Raw genomic sequence first — 13,898 nt, 5'->3', positions numbered from 1 at the left:
CAGCACCAAGGACAGGGGAACTGGAGAGGCAGAGAAGCCGCTCTGATCCTGACCCCAGCAGATCAAACCGGAACCCCAGGGTTGTCTTTTATTACATAAAATGTGATGCTATGGCCCAATGATTAGGGAAAACACAGAAAACTATTAACATGCACAAGGCCTGGGTTTTGCTTTATGTTGTTTGGTTTTGTCTTTCTGTGCATATCCAATGAATGACTTGGATTTGTGAAGCTGTAAAAGCTTCATGAAGTGCTACTTTTGATAGTTACTAGGTTATCTTTCAGTAGTGTTTTAATTTATAGACAACCCAGTTAGTGATCTTATATTTCATGCTTTGGTGCTTCCTATTTGGCCTAACCAGTAATGGAGTGGTTGTAAATTCATTGACTTTTAACAGCCATTGTGTGAGCTTTGTAATCACTTTTTCACTGGCTTAGAGAACTAGTGACATGTAGCTTAAGTCTAAGTTCTAGTCTATCTCCACAACCCATGAAAATTAATCATGATTATATATGTATGAAACTTTGAAATATGTAAGACAGTTGACATCTTGGAAATTTACACAATTGTTTTCTTCAGGTTTTATTCGATAGTTTAAACACTAACAGACAGAAAGCAATAACTACGTGATGAAGAAATTAATGTGATAAAGACAGACACAAATATGAAAGTACAGGACCTAGGACTTTCTAGACATTGATGGCCTAGTTGTGGGAGATGGAGAAAATCACATTTTTGCTGATACACTTTGATAACGAACCGAGCTAGAAGTTACAAAGAATTCCCTATCAATATCTGCTCACATTTGTAATTGGAAGCAAGGAAGACAATGCCAAAAAAAAGCATATTTATTAAAAAAAAAAAAGCAAATAAATAAAAATAAATAAAGGGCCTTCTTTTAGAAAAGAATGCTGCTGGTAGGAAAACTATTCCTCAAGATGCCTTTTAAATAAATATAAAATAAACATAAAAATATAAAAATATAAAAATTAAAGACAGCATTGTCTCTCCAACAGTTAACTGAATGCAAAGGGGGCATGTTTTCCTCTATGTGGGTGCGTGGCTGTCCTGTGACATGAGCTGGTGCTGTCTTGTGTGCAATCCATCTTTTAAAAATATATATATTTTATTGATTTCAGAGAGGAAGGGAGGAGGAGAGAGATGGAAACATCAATGATGAGAGAGAATCATCGATTGGCCGCTTCCTGCACATCCCCTACTGGGGATCAAGCCTGCAACTTGGCACGTGCCCTTGACCAGGGATCAAACCATGACCTCCTGGTTCATTGGTCGATGCTCAACTACTGAGCCGGGCAATATGTCCATCTGTGACTCCTGGCCTGGGCGGCACGCTGTGCCGTGTGACAGCAATGTAACTATGCCATGCTCACCGCCCGGACAGGTCTCCTTGCTGCCAATGTGTGGGAAGATCAATGTGTCACCTGCACTAGAACTTATGATATCATCATTTGCCCACACTGCACAGCATAAAGCCTTCAGATGACCCAACTCTAAGTGTGATGCCATGACCCCTGGGTAATATGGGCCTCGATGGCACTCTAATCTGGCAAGGACAGACACCAAAGTTAAAAGAAAGACCCAGGATCCAGACAACAAGCAAGGAATCACTACCACCTCCAGAACGGAAATCTGGCGCTGAGACAAAACCATTAGTTTGATTTTTTAGGGAAGTCTTAAATATCACCACCCATAAGCAAACAGGAACCTAAATGAGTGTTCGTTTTTCCAAACATACACTTGGGACAGTGCCTCGACCGTCCAGGATCTGCCTCCTGCTTCCACGGTGTTTGGACGGAACAGACCCAGGGACAGTTGACATCTTGCCTCCAGCCTCCGACCACCCTCCCCTCACCGCCTTCCGAGCCCCTCCCAGCCCAGCCAGCACGCCTCTCCTTTCTACCTTAACTCCCATCGCCCAACCATGCCCGCCTCAATTCCTCAGGATTATTCCACCCAGGTGCAGGCTGGGGTCAGCCTGCATCTGAGGGCCTCCCACACCTACCTCTCTCTGGCTTCTGTTTCCACGGTGACCATGGTGCCCTGGAGGGAAGGGGCCACTCTTTTGGAGAGCTTGGAGGAGAAGCTCCATCCAGGGAGTCTCTTACATTAGATGCAAAACCAGTGGAGGCCACATTCTCTTCCAGGATTCGAAGGAGCCGCCCCAAGGTGCATGGGGGAAGCTCAGGCCGCCCTGGCCTTGGAGAGGAACTGAGCCGGCCCTCCTGCAGCTGCAGCCCCAGGCTCCACCCGCAACTCCTGACTTCCTGCAGAATCACTTCCGGGGCGAGGAGGTGCAACTCATCAAGAAGAGGGGCCACACCTGCCTCCCCTCTGCAGGCGGCCCCCCAGGCTGGGCTGGGCAGCATCTCTGGGAAAGCCTGTGGAGCCCGAGGCCTTTGAGGGGCTCCTCTGCACCCCCTGGTGTCTGGCTTTGCCTGAGCCTCTCCCTGAAACCGCTAGCCATTCTGTAACACCCTGAGGCCCTCTCCTGTGCATTGGGCCAAATGGAACAATAAAGCTTTTATAGCAAAAACAAGCAAACAAACACACAAAAAACAGAACCTTGGAAGAGGGCTTTGGAAGATAAAATAACTAAGTACACACAATAGACACAGACAAGAAGAAGGAATGAGAAGTCCTCCGGGAGGCGGGGTGCTGCAGGAGCCAGAACTGGCCTGGTCTCAGGCCTCAGGCCTCAGGCTGGTCTGTGGGATGAGGCTCCTCCAGGCAGGCTGAGGCTGAGGCTGAGGCTGAGGCTGAGGCTGAGGTTGAGGCTGCGCCCAGGACAAGGCGCTCCCTCCTGGGTCCTGGGCTCCGCACAGGCTCACGGTGCTGCGCCCTCACCAGGTGAAAAGCCAGTCAAGACCATTTCCCTTTTCCCCAATGTCAACCCCAAAACTCCATAACAGTTAAAAAATAAACAAGCCCTAACTGGTGTGGCTCAGTGGATAGAGTGTCAGCCTGCAGACTGAAGGGTCCCAGGTTCAATTCCAGTCAAGGGCATGTACCTTGGTTGTGGGCACATCCCCAGTAGGAAGTGTGCAAGAGGCAGCTGATTGATGTTTCTCTCTCATGGATGTTTCTAACTTTCTATTCCTCTCTCTTCCTCTCTGTAAAAAAGCAATAAAAAATATATTTAAAAAAATAAAAAATAAACAAATTTTTTTTTTTAAAAAAAGACCATTTCCTTAAAGATTTGAGTCTGATTAAGTTTGCCAGACTTACCCATTCTTTGGAGTGTGTGTGTGTGTGTGTGTGAGGGTGCCTGTGTGATGTCATTGAGGGGAACACAAGACCCCATTTAGGCATGAACAAAGAAGACAGAAGTACGGTTTTCCTGAGAAAAGGTTACAGGCCGCGACCAGCACAAGGCAATTATTTCTGCCATTTCAGAGAGGCGTTCAGCTTTGAACAGCAGGCGGCGGAGGCAGCGAGAGCATTTGGATTCCTCCACTCAGGCAGGTTCCCAGGAGGGAGGAGGGGTGTCTGTCTCCTGTGCCCCCCTCATAGCACCCTCTCACAGGGCAATGGCTGCCTTTTGGGGCTTTGGGGGTGGGGCAGGAGGGGAAAGTGGGCTTTTTCCTTCTTTCTAAGTATTTTAGCAAGTTGGAAGAAAAGCAGTATTAATTTCATGAACATTTCCTCTAAGCACAAAATAATATTAAAGAAGCAATGCTATTTTAGTCCTGTTTCTGTTCCCCCCAATAATAAGCACAGCACAGCGATTTAGAGAAAGAACTTAGTATGAGAATGAGAAAGCACAGTGAAAAAATTCAAACAGGGAACCATAGCAGTACTAAAATACAAGGCTTCATTTTATATAATTACAAATGCTTCTAATCCTGAAATAAAAATATAAAAATCACTTGAAGATGTGATTATACCAGTATTGGCATGTAGATTCATATGGTGAATGTGGATGGATGTGTATAAATTTTCATAGAAAATGTAGCATCTAGATTGCCTAATTATTTATTCATTTACACAGTAGCAAAGTATCTATTTAGTGTTTGATCATTTGTTCCAGATTCAGTCAGGAAAAAAAAACAAAAACACACACACACAAAACGTTCTCTGTTTAGAAATATGGCATCAGATCTAAAGTCCCTAAAATACTCCAACCAACATCTATATCAGATTCCTAAGGAAGTACATACTTAAAAGATGATTCTGAATAAAAAATATGTCACTAGCTCTTAGAGAGCAGGGACTTGTGTCCACCGCATATTCTGAATTTCCTCCTCCAGTCTGCTCAATGCAACCCGCCTCCCCACCACCATGCCATGCACAGCACCACGGAATTCACAGTGTTACTGGCAAATAGAACCACCAAACAAAACCAACCGTGGTGAGCACACTAGAGCACTCAGGTGACCAGACTTACCCATCGGGTAGAGTGTTTCTCAAGGACAGCACAGAACATTCTGGAAAAGCACAGAGCAGCACAATCCCATTGTTGTCAACAAGTTCACACAAGTTTAACTCTTGCACAAGGCGTTCTACCATTATGTTTTCTTTTTTTATCCTCAACCAAAGGGTATGTTCACTGACTTTGGAGAGAGAGGTGGGGGAAGAGAGAAACATCAATATCAAAGAGGAACCTGGATGAGTTGCCTCCCATGTGCCTTCCGACAGGGGGTCAAACCCACAAGCTTTTGGGTACAGGACTGTGCTCCAACCAACCGAACCGCCTGGCCAGCCTACATGGACGTTTTCTTATATTTTACTCAGTGAGAGCATGCTTTCATGGCTTAGCTGTTCTGGGGTGACTTCACTGTAAATTAGAATTCCTACTGTAAACCACATCTCTTTTAACGACGCTGAGGTATCTGTTTCCCCCCACCTGTCCACACAATCTCTTCCTGGGCCCCTGGGTGTCCCTCCCAGGCGTCAGGGGCCTGAGGCTTGAGAGCACCTTTGGGAGCAGGCCCCACGCCTACCGGACACCCCTGTCTCATCACACACACACACACACACACACACACACACACACACACACCCCGCCAGCACCGCACACATCAGCACCTGGTGTTACCAAGATCAGAAACAAAGGCCGCAAACAGCTGTATGTCATCAGATCGGATCAGGGTGACAGCGCCAAACCAGTGAGGAAAATGAGCTTCAGGATACAGGGTCCAGGGGGGCTGGGGGCACGGTCAGCACGGGGCTGTGAGAGTCCCCAGAGGCCCCCCTCCCATGGGCTCGGTGGTAGGTGCCAAGGAAGCAAACCAGGAACCACTCCTCTCCCCACAGGGCCACAGCCTCCCAGCAGGCAGACCAGCGGAGGCAGAGCCACCACCGCTCTCTGTGAGTGAAGAGAAGCCACGGCTCGGACACACGTGGGACACGGGTGGGAAACGTGAGAATCACTGCACATCACGGGCACCGTCCTCCCGCTGGCTGCAGAGCTCCTCTGCTGACACCCTGACTCAGGAGGATGCAAACCCGGTCACAGCTGCCTCTGCAGCTCTGGGAGGCGTCTGTGGCCTGTGCGGAGCGTGTCTCTCCCACGGGGACAAGGGAGAGAGGAAAGCACAGGCAGGAAGGGGGAGGAGGGGTGAGGCTGTGCCAACCAGCCTGCTCTCTCCAGGCATTGCTGTCTGGGAGAAGTCGCCGGGCCGAGGGCCCACCAGGCTGCCTGCAGGTGGAGACGTGCACCGGGAGACGCTGCCCAGCCTGCCCTTGGGGTTCAGGGAGCCCTCCCATGCGCCAGCCACCTCACATCGGCCAGGGAGAAGCCATTCCCCATCTTCCCTTAGCAGAGGGGCTCCATGTGCCAGCCCAGGGCGTCCCAGTTCCTGCAGAGCATCCTGTGGGCACCGGATGGTTCCTGGTCCCTGCACAGAGGCCTCTGCCTCCGCAGCTGCAGCTGGGGCAGAGGGGGTGGGGGGTGGGGGTCACGGGCTTCTGGAAACCCTGAAGGCCCAACCCAAGGACCACACTCTTCTAAACGGCTGCTTGCCGAAACCAGTTTGGCTCAATGGATGGAGCGTCGGCCTGCGGACTGAAAAGTCCCAGGTTCGATTCCGGTCAAGGGCATGTACCTTGGTTGCGGGCACATCCCCAGTGGGAGGTGTGCAGGAGGCAGCTGATCCATGTTTATCTCATCGATGTTTCCAGCTCTCCATCCCCTCTCCCTTCCTCTCTGTAAAAAAATCAATAAAATATATTTTTAAAAAATATAAAAAAATAAAAATAAACCGCTGCTTCCAAGGCTTTCTAAAAGGGAAACAGCCTTGTTCCTGGATAAGTCCTTGGAGTCTAGGTTCTTCATCTTCAATGACACGTGACTGTGTCCACCCCACGGAGGGGCGGTGACAAAGGAAGCGGCACCTGTGGCCGCACAGGCACACGGTGATCAGGGGCTGCAGGGTCCCCTGCTCACGACAGAGGCACCTGCTCTCCATGTAGGAGGCGTGCGTGGTGTCCAGAGGAGGTCTGAGCCTGCTCGGTCCCCTCTGGCAGCCAGGGGTGACCATGCTGGGAGCACAGGGGGTGCTCAGGGCACTTACACCGGTTCCCGGGCCCCACAGCACCAGGTGGGAACTGGGAACCGCATGCCACACTAGACTCAGGCTGCCAGCAAGGAGGGGCAGACACCTCTTCCGGAGCCCCAGACCTGGAGGCCCAGAGTGAGCTCCCCAGCCCATCCCTCTGCCCAGCCCAGCACGAAAGGACAAGAGTGGGCTGCCCAGACCTGCGGTTGGCAAACTGCCACTCGCAAGCCACATGCAGCTCTTTGGCCCCTTGAGTGTGGCTCTTCCACAAAAAACCATGGCCTACTTTGAAGAAGTGGCGTTAGAAGAAGTTTAAGTTTAAAAAATGTGGCTCTCAAAGGAAATTTCCATCGTTGTGCTGTTGGTATTTGGCTTTGCTGACTAATGAGTTTGCCGATCACTAGGCTAGACCAGCCACCAGCGGTTTCCTAGACTGCGGCTCTGATAGTCCCCTGAGTAAACCGCGGCCAGGCAGGCAGGCGTCCCAAGTTCAGAAGGAAGCACATGAAGCAGCAGGAACCGGAGGAAAGATGAACAGAGCTTGCTATGACCAATGCTTTTCACTCCAGCATCTTGGGGAGCTGGGGCAGAGCTCCGAGAAGACAGGAGGTTGACCGAACACCTGGTCAGACCCGCTGAGGACAAGCACACATGCTATGAAGGCATCAGATACCGGGGAAAGACAACAATCCAGCCCTTCGAGGGCCCAATCTCTGCTTCTCACAGAGGGCTGGGAGGGGTCGGACTGTGCAGAATGAGCTGAAGAGGTTTCCCTTCCACACACAGCGCCGTTCCCTGCCCGGGGTCCTGCTGTCTGAGATCCAGGGCTGGTGGCTGCCCCGCAGCGTGGGAACTGGAAGGACCTCAGAGAAATGCCCGGGCACTATCCCACCACGCTCAGAGGCAGCTGCAACCAGCTACACATCACAGCCCGCTTTACTGGAATAACATTTACCTTCTTGTTTTTAATGCCCCGTAATGGGGTATGCATTCTGCTCATTTTCCTTTGGGGATTGTACTAATACTTGTCAAACACTTAAACACTTTTGCTCTGTTAAGCAGTTTAAGTCCGGCTGATCCCAGACAATTATTTCCCTTTAGTGAGATGGATGGGTAGAGTGTAATGTGCGTCTCCAAAAATGGCTTAGTTTAGTAAAATCTTGTGATTTGTGGAATAATGCCTTGGTCTTCCTCTATGCATCCGTGAAAACCAGTCTCTTCACTCTCTGAAATGCCCTCATCCCTCAAGCAGGCTCAACATCTCCTATGACTATAACACGGAGGTCAAGGTCGATTTCCCCCACTCTTGTGTCTTTCCTGTTAGTCAGTCACCAGATCTATGGATCCTTCCTCTAACACAGTAGTTCTCCACCATCCCAATGCCATGACCCTTTAATATAGTTCCTCATGTGGTGGTGACCCCCAACCATAAAATTATTTTCGTTGCTACTTCGTAACTGTCATTTTGCTACTGTTAATGGATTGTAATGTAAATATCTGTGCTTTCCCATGGTCTTAGGTGACTGCTGCTAGGGGTCCTAACCCCTGCTGTAGAGCCTAAGATCATTGGAAAACACAAATATTTACACTAAAATTCGTGTCAATAGCAAAATGACAGTTATGAAGTAGTAACGAAAATAATTGTATGGTTGGGGTCATCACAACACGAGGAACTATATTAAAGGGCCGTGGAGTTAGGAAGGTGGAGAACCACTGGTCTCACAGTTTTCCTTCTGTTATCACTGTACCTGCCGCACTATTCACGGCTCCCCTTCTCACCCTTGCTATTGCTTCTTAACAAGACCAATCTCCCCCCTTCTTCCTCCTCTCCCCTACCCGCTTCCCCCCGCCAGCCAAGGTTCGACCGATCAACCCCGCACACAAGTTCAATACCCTCTTCCTGTCTTCCAGGTCATGCACAGCCAACCCCCATACCCCACAGCATGATGGTCACATTCCTGAAATGCGACCCCATCCATCCCTACAGACTTGTTCTCAGGAAGAGCCTTCACTCTTACCCTACAGACTCCCTCAGTCCTGCTGGCCTTCTTGCCCCTTCTCTCCCGTCCAAGACGCGAAAGGGATCCCTGAGCTTGACGGAGTAGTCTGCTGGGAGCTCTCATTCAGGTGACCACTCAAGTCCTGCCCATGAGCGGGCACCCAGACAATGAGGCCTCGCAGGTGCCTCTCTCCCACGCCGTCCACACCCAGAGGGAGCTGGTGCCATTCCCCTAGGGGCTCGCAGAGGGATTGCTGTGCTGAAGCCTCTCTTTGCTCCTACCTGAGCTGGGAGCTCCTTGAAGAGAGAGTAAATGGCTTGTGTGCCTGAAGTCCCCCCAGGCCCACTAACTGCCCTTGCTGACTCAACAACCATGCAATGAAGATGATAAAAACCGAAGAAATCAATCATTGTCGCATACCATAGATGGGTGGCTTCAAAACTTACTGTGCCTGAGGAAGACTTAGCAGGGAGCTGATGAGTGTCAGGTAAGAAAAAGAGCAATTCAAGATGGCCGAGGAATTCCGCTGCAGCGGGCTCCCAGATGGCATTTTGAAAAGCACCACCACACGTGGACTTGAGGCGGTAAATAAAAAGACAAAACAAGCCTGGAAGTTTGCAGCAGTGTAAGTGACAGAGGGAGGAAGTCCCGCGCACTGCAAACTACTTGTCATTTTTCTGAAGATTTTGGGGATAGTCACCATAAACTAGATGTGCTTTCATTATAGTGACTAAAAATAGCTATCCTCATTAAAGGAATTGATGTTGTTAATATTAAGCTAGTCTTCTTTTGCATTTAACTTACAAATGTAAAGATATTTGAAGCTGTGTGAAACAGGAAATATGACACTATATTTGTGTATTCAATATTTCATCTTCCACACTATTCACTCAGTTGACACAGGTTGTAGGTTTTATGTTGAGTTTGATTTTTTTAAATGTTTTTATTGATATTAGAAGGAGAGGGAGAGGGAGAGAAACATCAGTTATGAGAATCATTGATCCCCTGACTCCTGCACACACCCTACTGGGGACTGGACACTCAATCAGGCCATGTGCCCTGAGGGGACTCAAACTAAACCCTCCTGGTTCACAGGCCAGTGCTCGACCACTGAGCCACACCAGCAGGGCTGAGCTTCCTCTTTAACACGGGTATCTGCAATGTAAAATATGCTCTCCTGGCATTTATTACTCTAAAAACATATAAGGATGTAGGTAATTATGCCCCTAGTCCAATCCAATTCATGGAATAAAAGGCCCGTACAGTGTAAGTCCCATAAGCACATTTCACATGACATAGCTCTTCCTTTTTGCTGTTTCTGTGAACCAACTTTTCTCTTAAAATCAAAGTCCTCACATCCCACCAGCCAGAGGGACTTCTCTCTTATCACAGGTTGGAACGTGACTGTAGGCAACCAGCTGGTGCGTTCCCTAGGATGTGCGGTGTTCTTCAGAGCAACGACAAGGTCAAATATGTCCTCTTCCCCCCTCATGCCCACTTCACTTTAGTTACATGAGAGCAGCCCGGCTCGCCTCACCTTGCTGATCGGACTCGGTTGCCCTACACCCTGCAGAGAAGCAATTCAGGGTTTTGAGTACCTACTCCAACCAGTAACTGGAAAGAGGGGCCCAATAGACCCAAGTAGAGGGGGAAGCACAGGGTCTCTTGTCTGCATTTGTGATTTTACCTTGTTTTTTTGCATGGCTCTGGGGGAGGGGACGGAGAAAGGGGGGGAAGAATTGGCTGGCTAACTTTGGTTCATAGTTTATGAGCTGTTTTGCAGTTTTTGAATATAAAAAAAAGCATTCGAAGTGTCAGTGACCAACAATTTGCCTTTTTTGGAGATTATGTCTAGTTGGCCTCTTCTTTTTAAAAAAATATATTTTATTGAATTTTTACAGAGAGGAAGAGAGAGGGATAGAGAGTTAGAAACATCGATGAGAGAGAATCATCGATCAGCTGCCTCTTGTACACCCCCTACTGGGGATGTGCCTGTAACCAAGTGCATGCCCTTGACCATAATCGAATCTGGGACCTTTCAGTCCGCAGGCTGAAGCTCTATCCACTAAGCCAAACCGATTTCAACTGGCCTCTTCTTTTTGCCTTCTCAAATCTCTTCTTGGGCTCATGGAGCCCTCAGAAAAGTCAGCTCCTCACCGGGGCTCATGCCTAAAGGAGAAGATTGCTGAGGCCACTAGGGAGAGACAGAGAGCCTGGATCTGGTCTCTTGGCGATCCCATGGCAGGGGCACATGCCACATGCCTCCCACGCCTTTCCTCCCCCCGGGGACCCTTCAGTGCAGGGCGAACGGGCTGCCTGTGGTCTGTGGCACTCAGAGACCCCACCTCGGGTGTCATGGCGTGGGGAAGAGTCCGCTCGGAACTCAGTACACGGACCCAGGCTCACTGGGCGGAACATATAGGGCGGGGAGCCAGGGAGAGCGAGCATGGAGCCAGGAGGGAAATGGGATCACTTCTCCCATGAAGACAGTTTTGAAGTTAAAAATGAATTACCTTGTATCGTCCAATAACACACCTGCCAAAACATCTCTCACACACATACACACATCATACACACACACTCACACACACTCACACACACATCACACACACAACTCATATACACATCACACACACAACTCATATACACATCTCACACATATCACACACATCACACACATCTCACATATCACACACATCACACACACACACACACACACACACACAGCGCTTTCACTCAGGACTGTCCAGCAGTGACAGACTCCCATGGGGGTGGGGAAGGCTCTTAGCTGATGGGGAAGACCTCTCCTTTGACCTCCGACCTCCCCCTCTCCTCCGGTGACCCTCAGTGAGCTCCACAGGCCATCCTCCCAATGGCTGGCTTTGCAGGAACAGAAGGGACACAGCAGCAGTAGGTGCCGCGGGTCCTGCACCCTCTGGGCGGCATTTAAGGACACGGAGGGCACTCTGAGACCACAGTGACACCTGTGTGGCTGTGTGTGGCTGTGTGTTACAAACATACCATCGCCCACACGATGCGCTCTGTCCTGCAACCGAAGGCCCATTCTCTCTGCTCCCAAGGCTCTTCCCTGCAGCCCTGTGTCCTGTATGTGAGCACCCGCCCCCGCCCGCCCCAAAACGTAAAGACACCGAGAGCCCGTATTAAAAACTAGTCACTCAGTCTTAAAGCGCATTTCAAACCTTAGCTGGGAAGGCAGGCTGGTTCCCACCCGTTCAGTGTATGTGATCCACAAGCCAGTTCCCAGCGGACACTGGCCTCCGGCCCCAGAGCAGCAGAGCGGGCCAGGCCCCGCGGGGACGGGGTGGGGAGGGGACCGCCCGGGCAGCTCCAGCGGGACCTCAGAGTTCCAGAGCGTGGCCGGCCTCAGCTGGAGCTGTGGGTGAATGTGCCTCCCAGGGGCAGCAAGCAGCGGCACCCGCAGCTCCGCTCTGCACATTAGCGGCTCTAGACGCCTCCGGGCAAGGTTTTAGGCAAAGAGTCCAAATGCTGCTTGAACTACAGGCACCCACACCACCTTCCCCCAACGTCACCCAGATTTCAGAACCCAGTTCCCAAGGGTGCGGTCAGGCCGGCTGGGGTCCCATGCCATCCGGGGCACCTCAAGTGGCACCAACTTCGGGAGCTGACCCCGGGCCCCAGCCCCAGCCCGGCGGCCGGTCCGCACTGCTCTCCCCGGTTGCGCGCCGCGCCGGGGCTCCCGCGCCGGGGCTCCCGTACTGGGCTCCCGTGCCGGGCTCCTGTGCCGGGGCTCCCGTGCCAGGCTCCCGCGCCGGGCTCCCGCGCCGGGGCTCCCGCGCCGGGGCTCCCGTGCCGGGCTCCCGTGCCGGGGCTCCCGTGCCGGGGCTCCCGTGCCGGGCTCCCGTACAGGGGCTCCCGTGCCGGGCTGCCTGTGCGGGGAGCACGCCGAGGGCCCTCACCCGGCGCTGCGTGACCCCCGGCCCGCGGGGTGCAGCCTGCGCTCCAGCCGCCGCGCCCCGCGCCGGTTCCAGGCGCCGGGGACGGACCCCCGAGCGGCTCCGCGATCCGGGTCCCCAGCCGCCCGGGCCCGCCCCGCCCGCACCTCCGAGTCCCCTGGGCTCCAACTCTGCGCGGGAAGAGCAGGAAACTTTTCCGGGGGGCGCGCTGCCCGCTCCCAGCTCCCCGACAGCCGTCCGCCCGGCGCGGCGATCCGAACGCACACGCCGCTCGGGACCCTCCGCGCCCCGACCCCGCGGCCCCCCGCCGCCCCCGCGATCCCCGCGCCCCGGCCCGGCACCCACCTGGGCCTCGCCCGCGTCCGGCTCCGCGTCCGAGAAGCCGAGTCCCGCCTGGAGGGCGGCGGCGGCGGGCGCGCGGCGCGGCCCCGGGAGCAGCGGGAGCAGCGCGGCGGCCAGCAGGGAGCCCGCCAGGCTCAGGGCGCGCGGCCGGCGCATGGTGCCCGGCGGCCCCGCTCTCCGCCCTTCCCTCCCCGCCGCTCCCCGCCGCTGAGCGAGCGCACGGTCCGGGGCGGGCAGTGGCGGCGGGCGGGGCGCCTCACAGGAAGCCGGACATCCGAGCTGCCCGCGCTCGGCCGGCGGCGGGCGCTTTTGGGAAGGAGGGGGGCCGGGCGGGAGCCCCCGCGGCGGCGGGCGGCCCCTCCGGTCCCGGGGGCCGCGTCCCTCCTCCCGCCCTTCCCCGGAGCGGGCGCGCCTGGCGGCGGCGGGCGCTGGACGCGGGGCGCGGGGCGGGCATGGCCGGGGCGCCCTCTGCCTGCGCCCAGGGGAGGGGGAGGCCGCGGAGGGCGCGGGCCGCCGGCCGCCTCCCCTGCGCTGCCCCCGGGGCCGCCCGCTCCTGCCCCTGCGCCCGGAGCCCCACCTCCTACCCTGGTCCCCTCCATCCATCCATCCATCCATCCATCCATCCATCCATCCATCCATCCATCCATTCATCCACCCATCCATCCATCCATCCATCCCTCCACGCGGGGTCCGGGCTGGCGGGCTGCAGGCCCAGCCTGGGCAGATGGGCAGCGGGAGAAAGCACTTGTTGGGGCGGGGGAGCCCCTTTGTCCCGGGCAGCCCTGGGCGCCCGTCCGATCCAGCCCGCCCGGCCCCCCGCGCCCGCTCCAGGGCTGGAGGTGGCCCGGCGCGCTGAATGGCCCCCGGGAAAGCCCTCGCCATGGCGGGGACCCCCGGGGACCTGGACCCGGCCAAGGTCCCTTCCCCTGGTCGCTGGGTGCTGCTGGTGAATCCAGAACTACCGAGTCCCCCGGGGCGCGTGCGGAGGACCCTTTGGGGTTCCCCAACTTCTGGCCAGAGGCGTCAGGGACAGTGAGGAGATAGGAGTCAGGCTGAGACGGGAAAGAGAAAGGGCCGATAAAGAGGCCATGTGGCCAGCACAT

The 13,898-nt window shown here is 53.7% G+C and overlaps 1 protein-coding gene across 1 annotated transcript in view; it reads right to left on the bottom strand.

The window, feature by feature from the left end:
- VEGFC (vascular endothelial growth factor C) overlaps window positions 1-13,177 on the bottom strand; it is a 74,841-nt gene extending 61,664 nt beyond the window's left edge. The window contains exon 1 of the mRNA XM_036458201.2: window positions 12,799-13,177. Coding sequence (XP_036314094.1) covers window positions 12,799-12,951 — 153 coding nt within the window. The 5' untranslated portion in view covers window positions 12,952-13,177. The remainder of the gene's footprint in view (window positions 1-12,798) is intronic.
- Window positions 13,178-13,898: the final 721 nt, after the last annotated feature.

The sequence above is a fragment of the Pipistrellus kuhlii genome, unplaced genomic scaffold (genome assembly GCF_014108245.1).
Source record: "Pipistrellus kuhlii isolate mPipKuh1 unplaced genomic scaffold, mPipKuh1.p scaffold_m20_p_3, whole genome shotgun sequence".
In the NCBI taxonomy this organism is placed as follows: domain Eukaryota; kingdom Metazoa; phylum Chordata; class Mammalia; order Chiroptera; family Vespertilionidae; genus Pipistrellus; species Pipistrellus kuhlii.
This window is presented reverse-complemented; position numbering and strand designations above follow the sequence as displayed.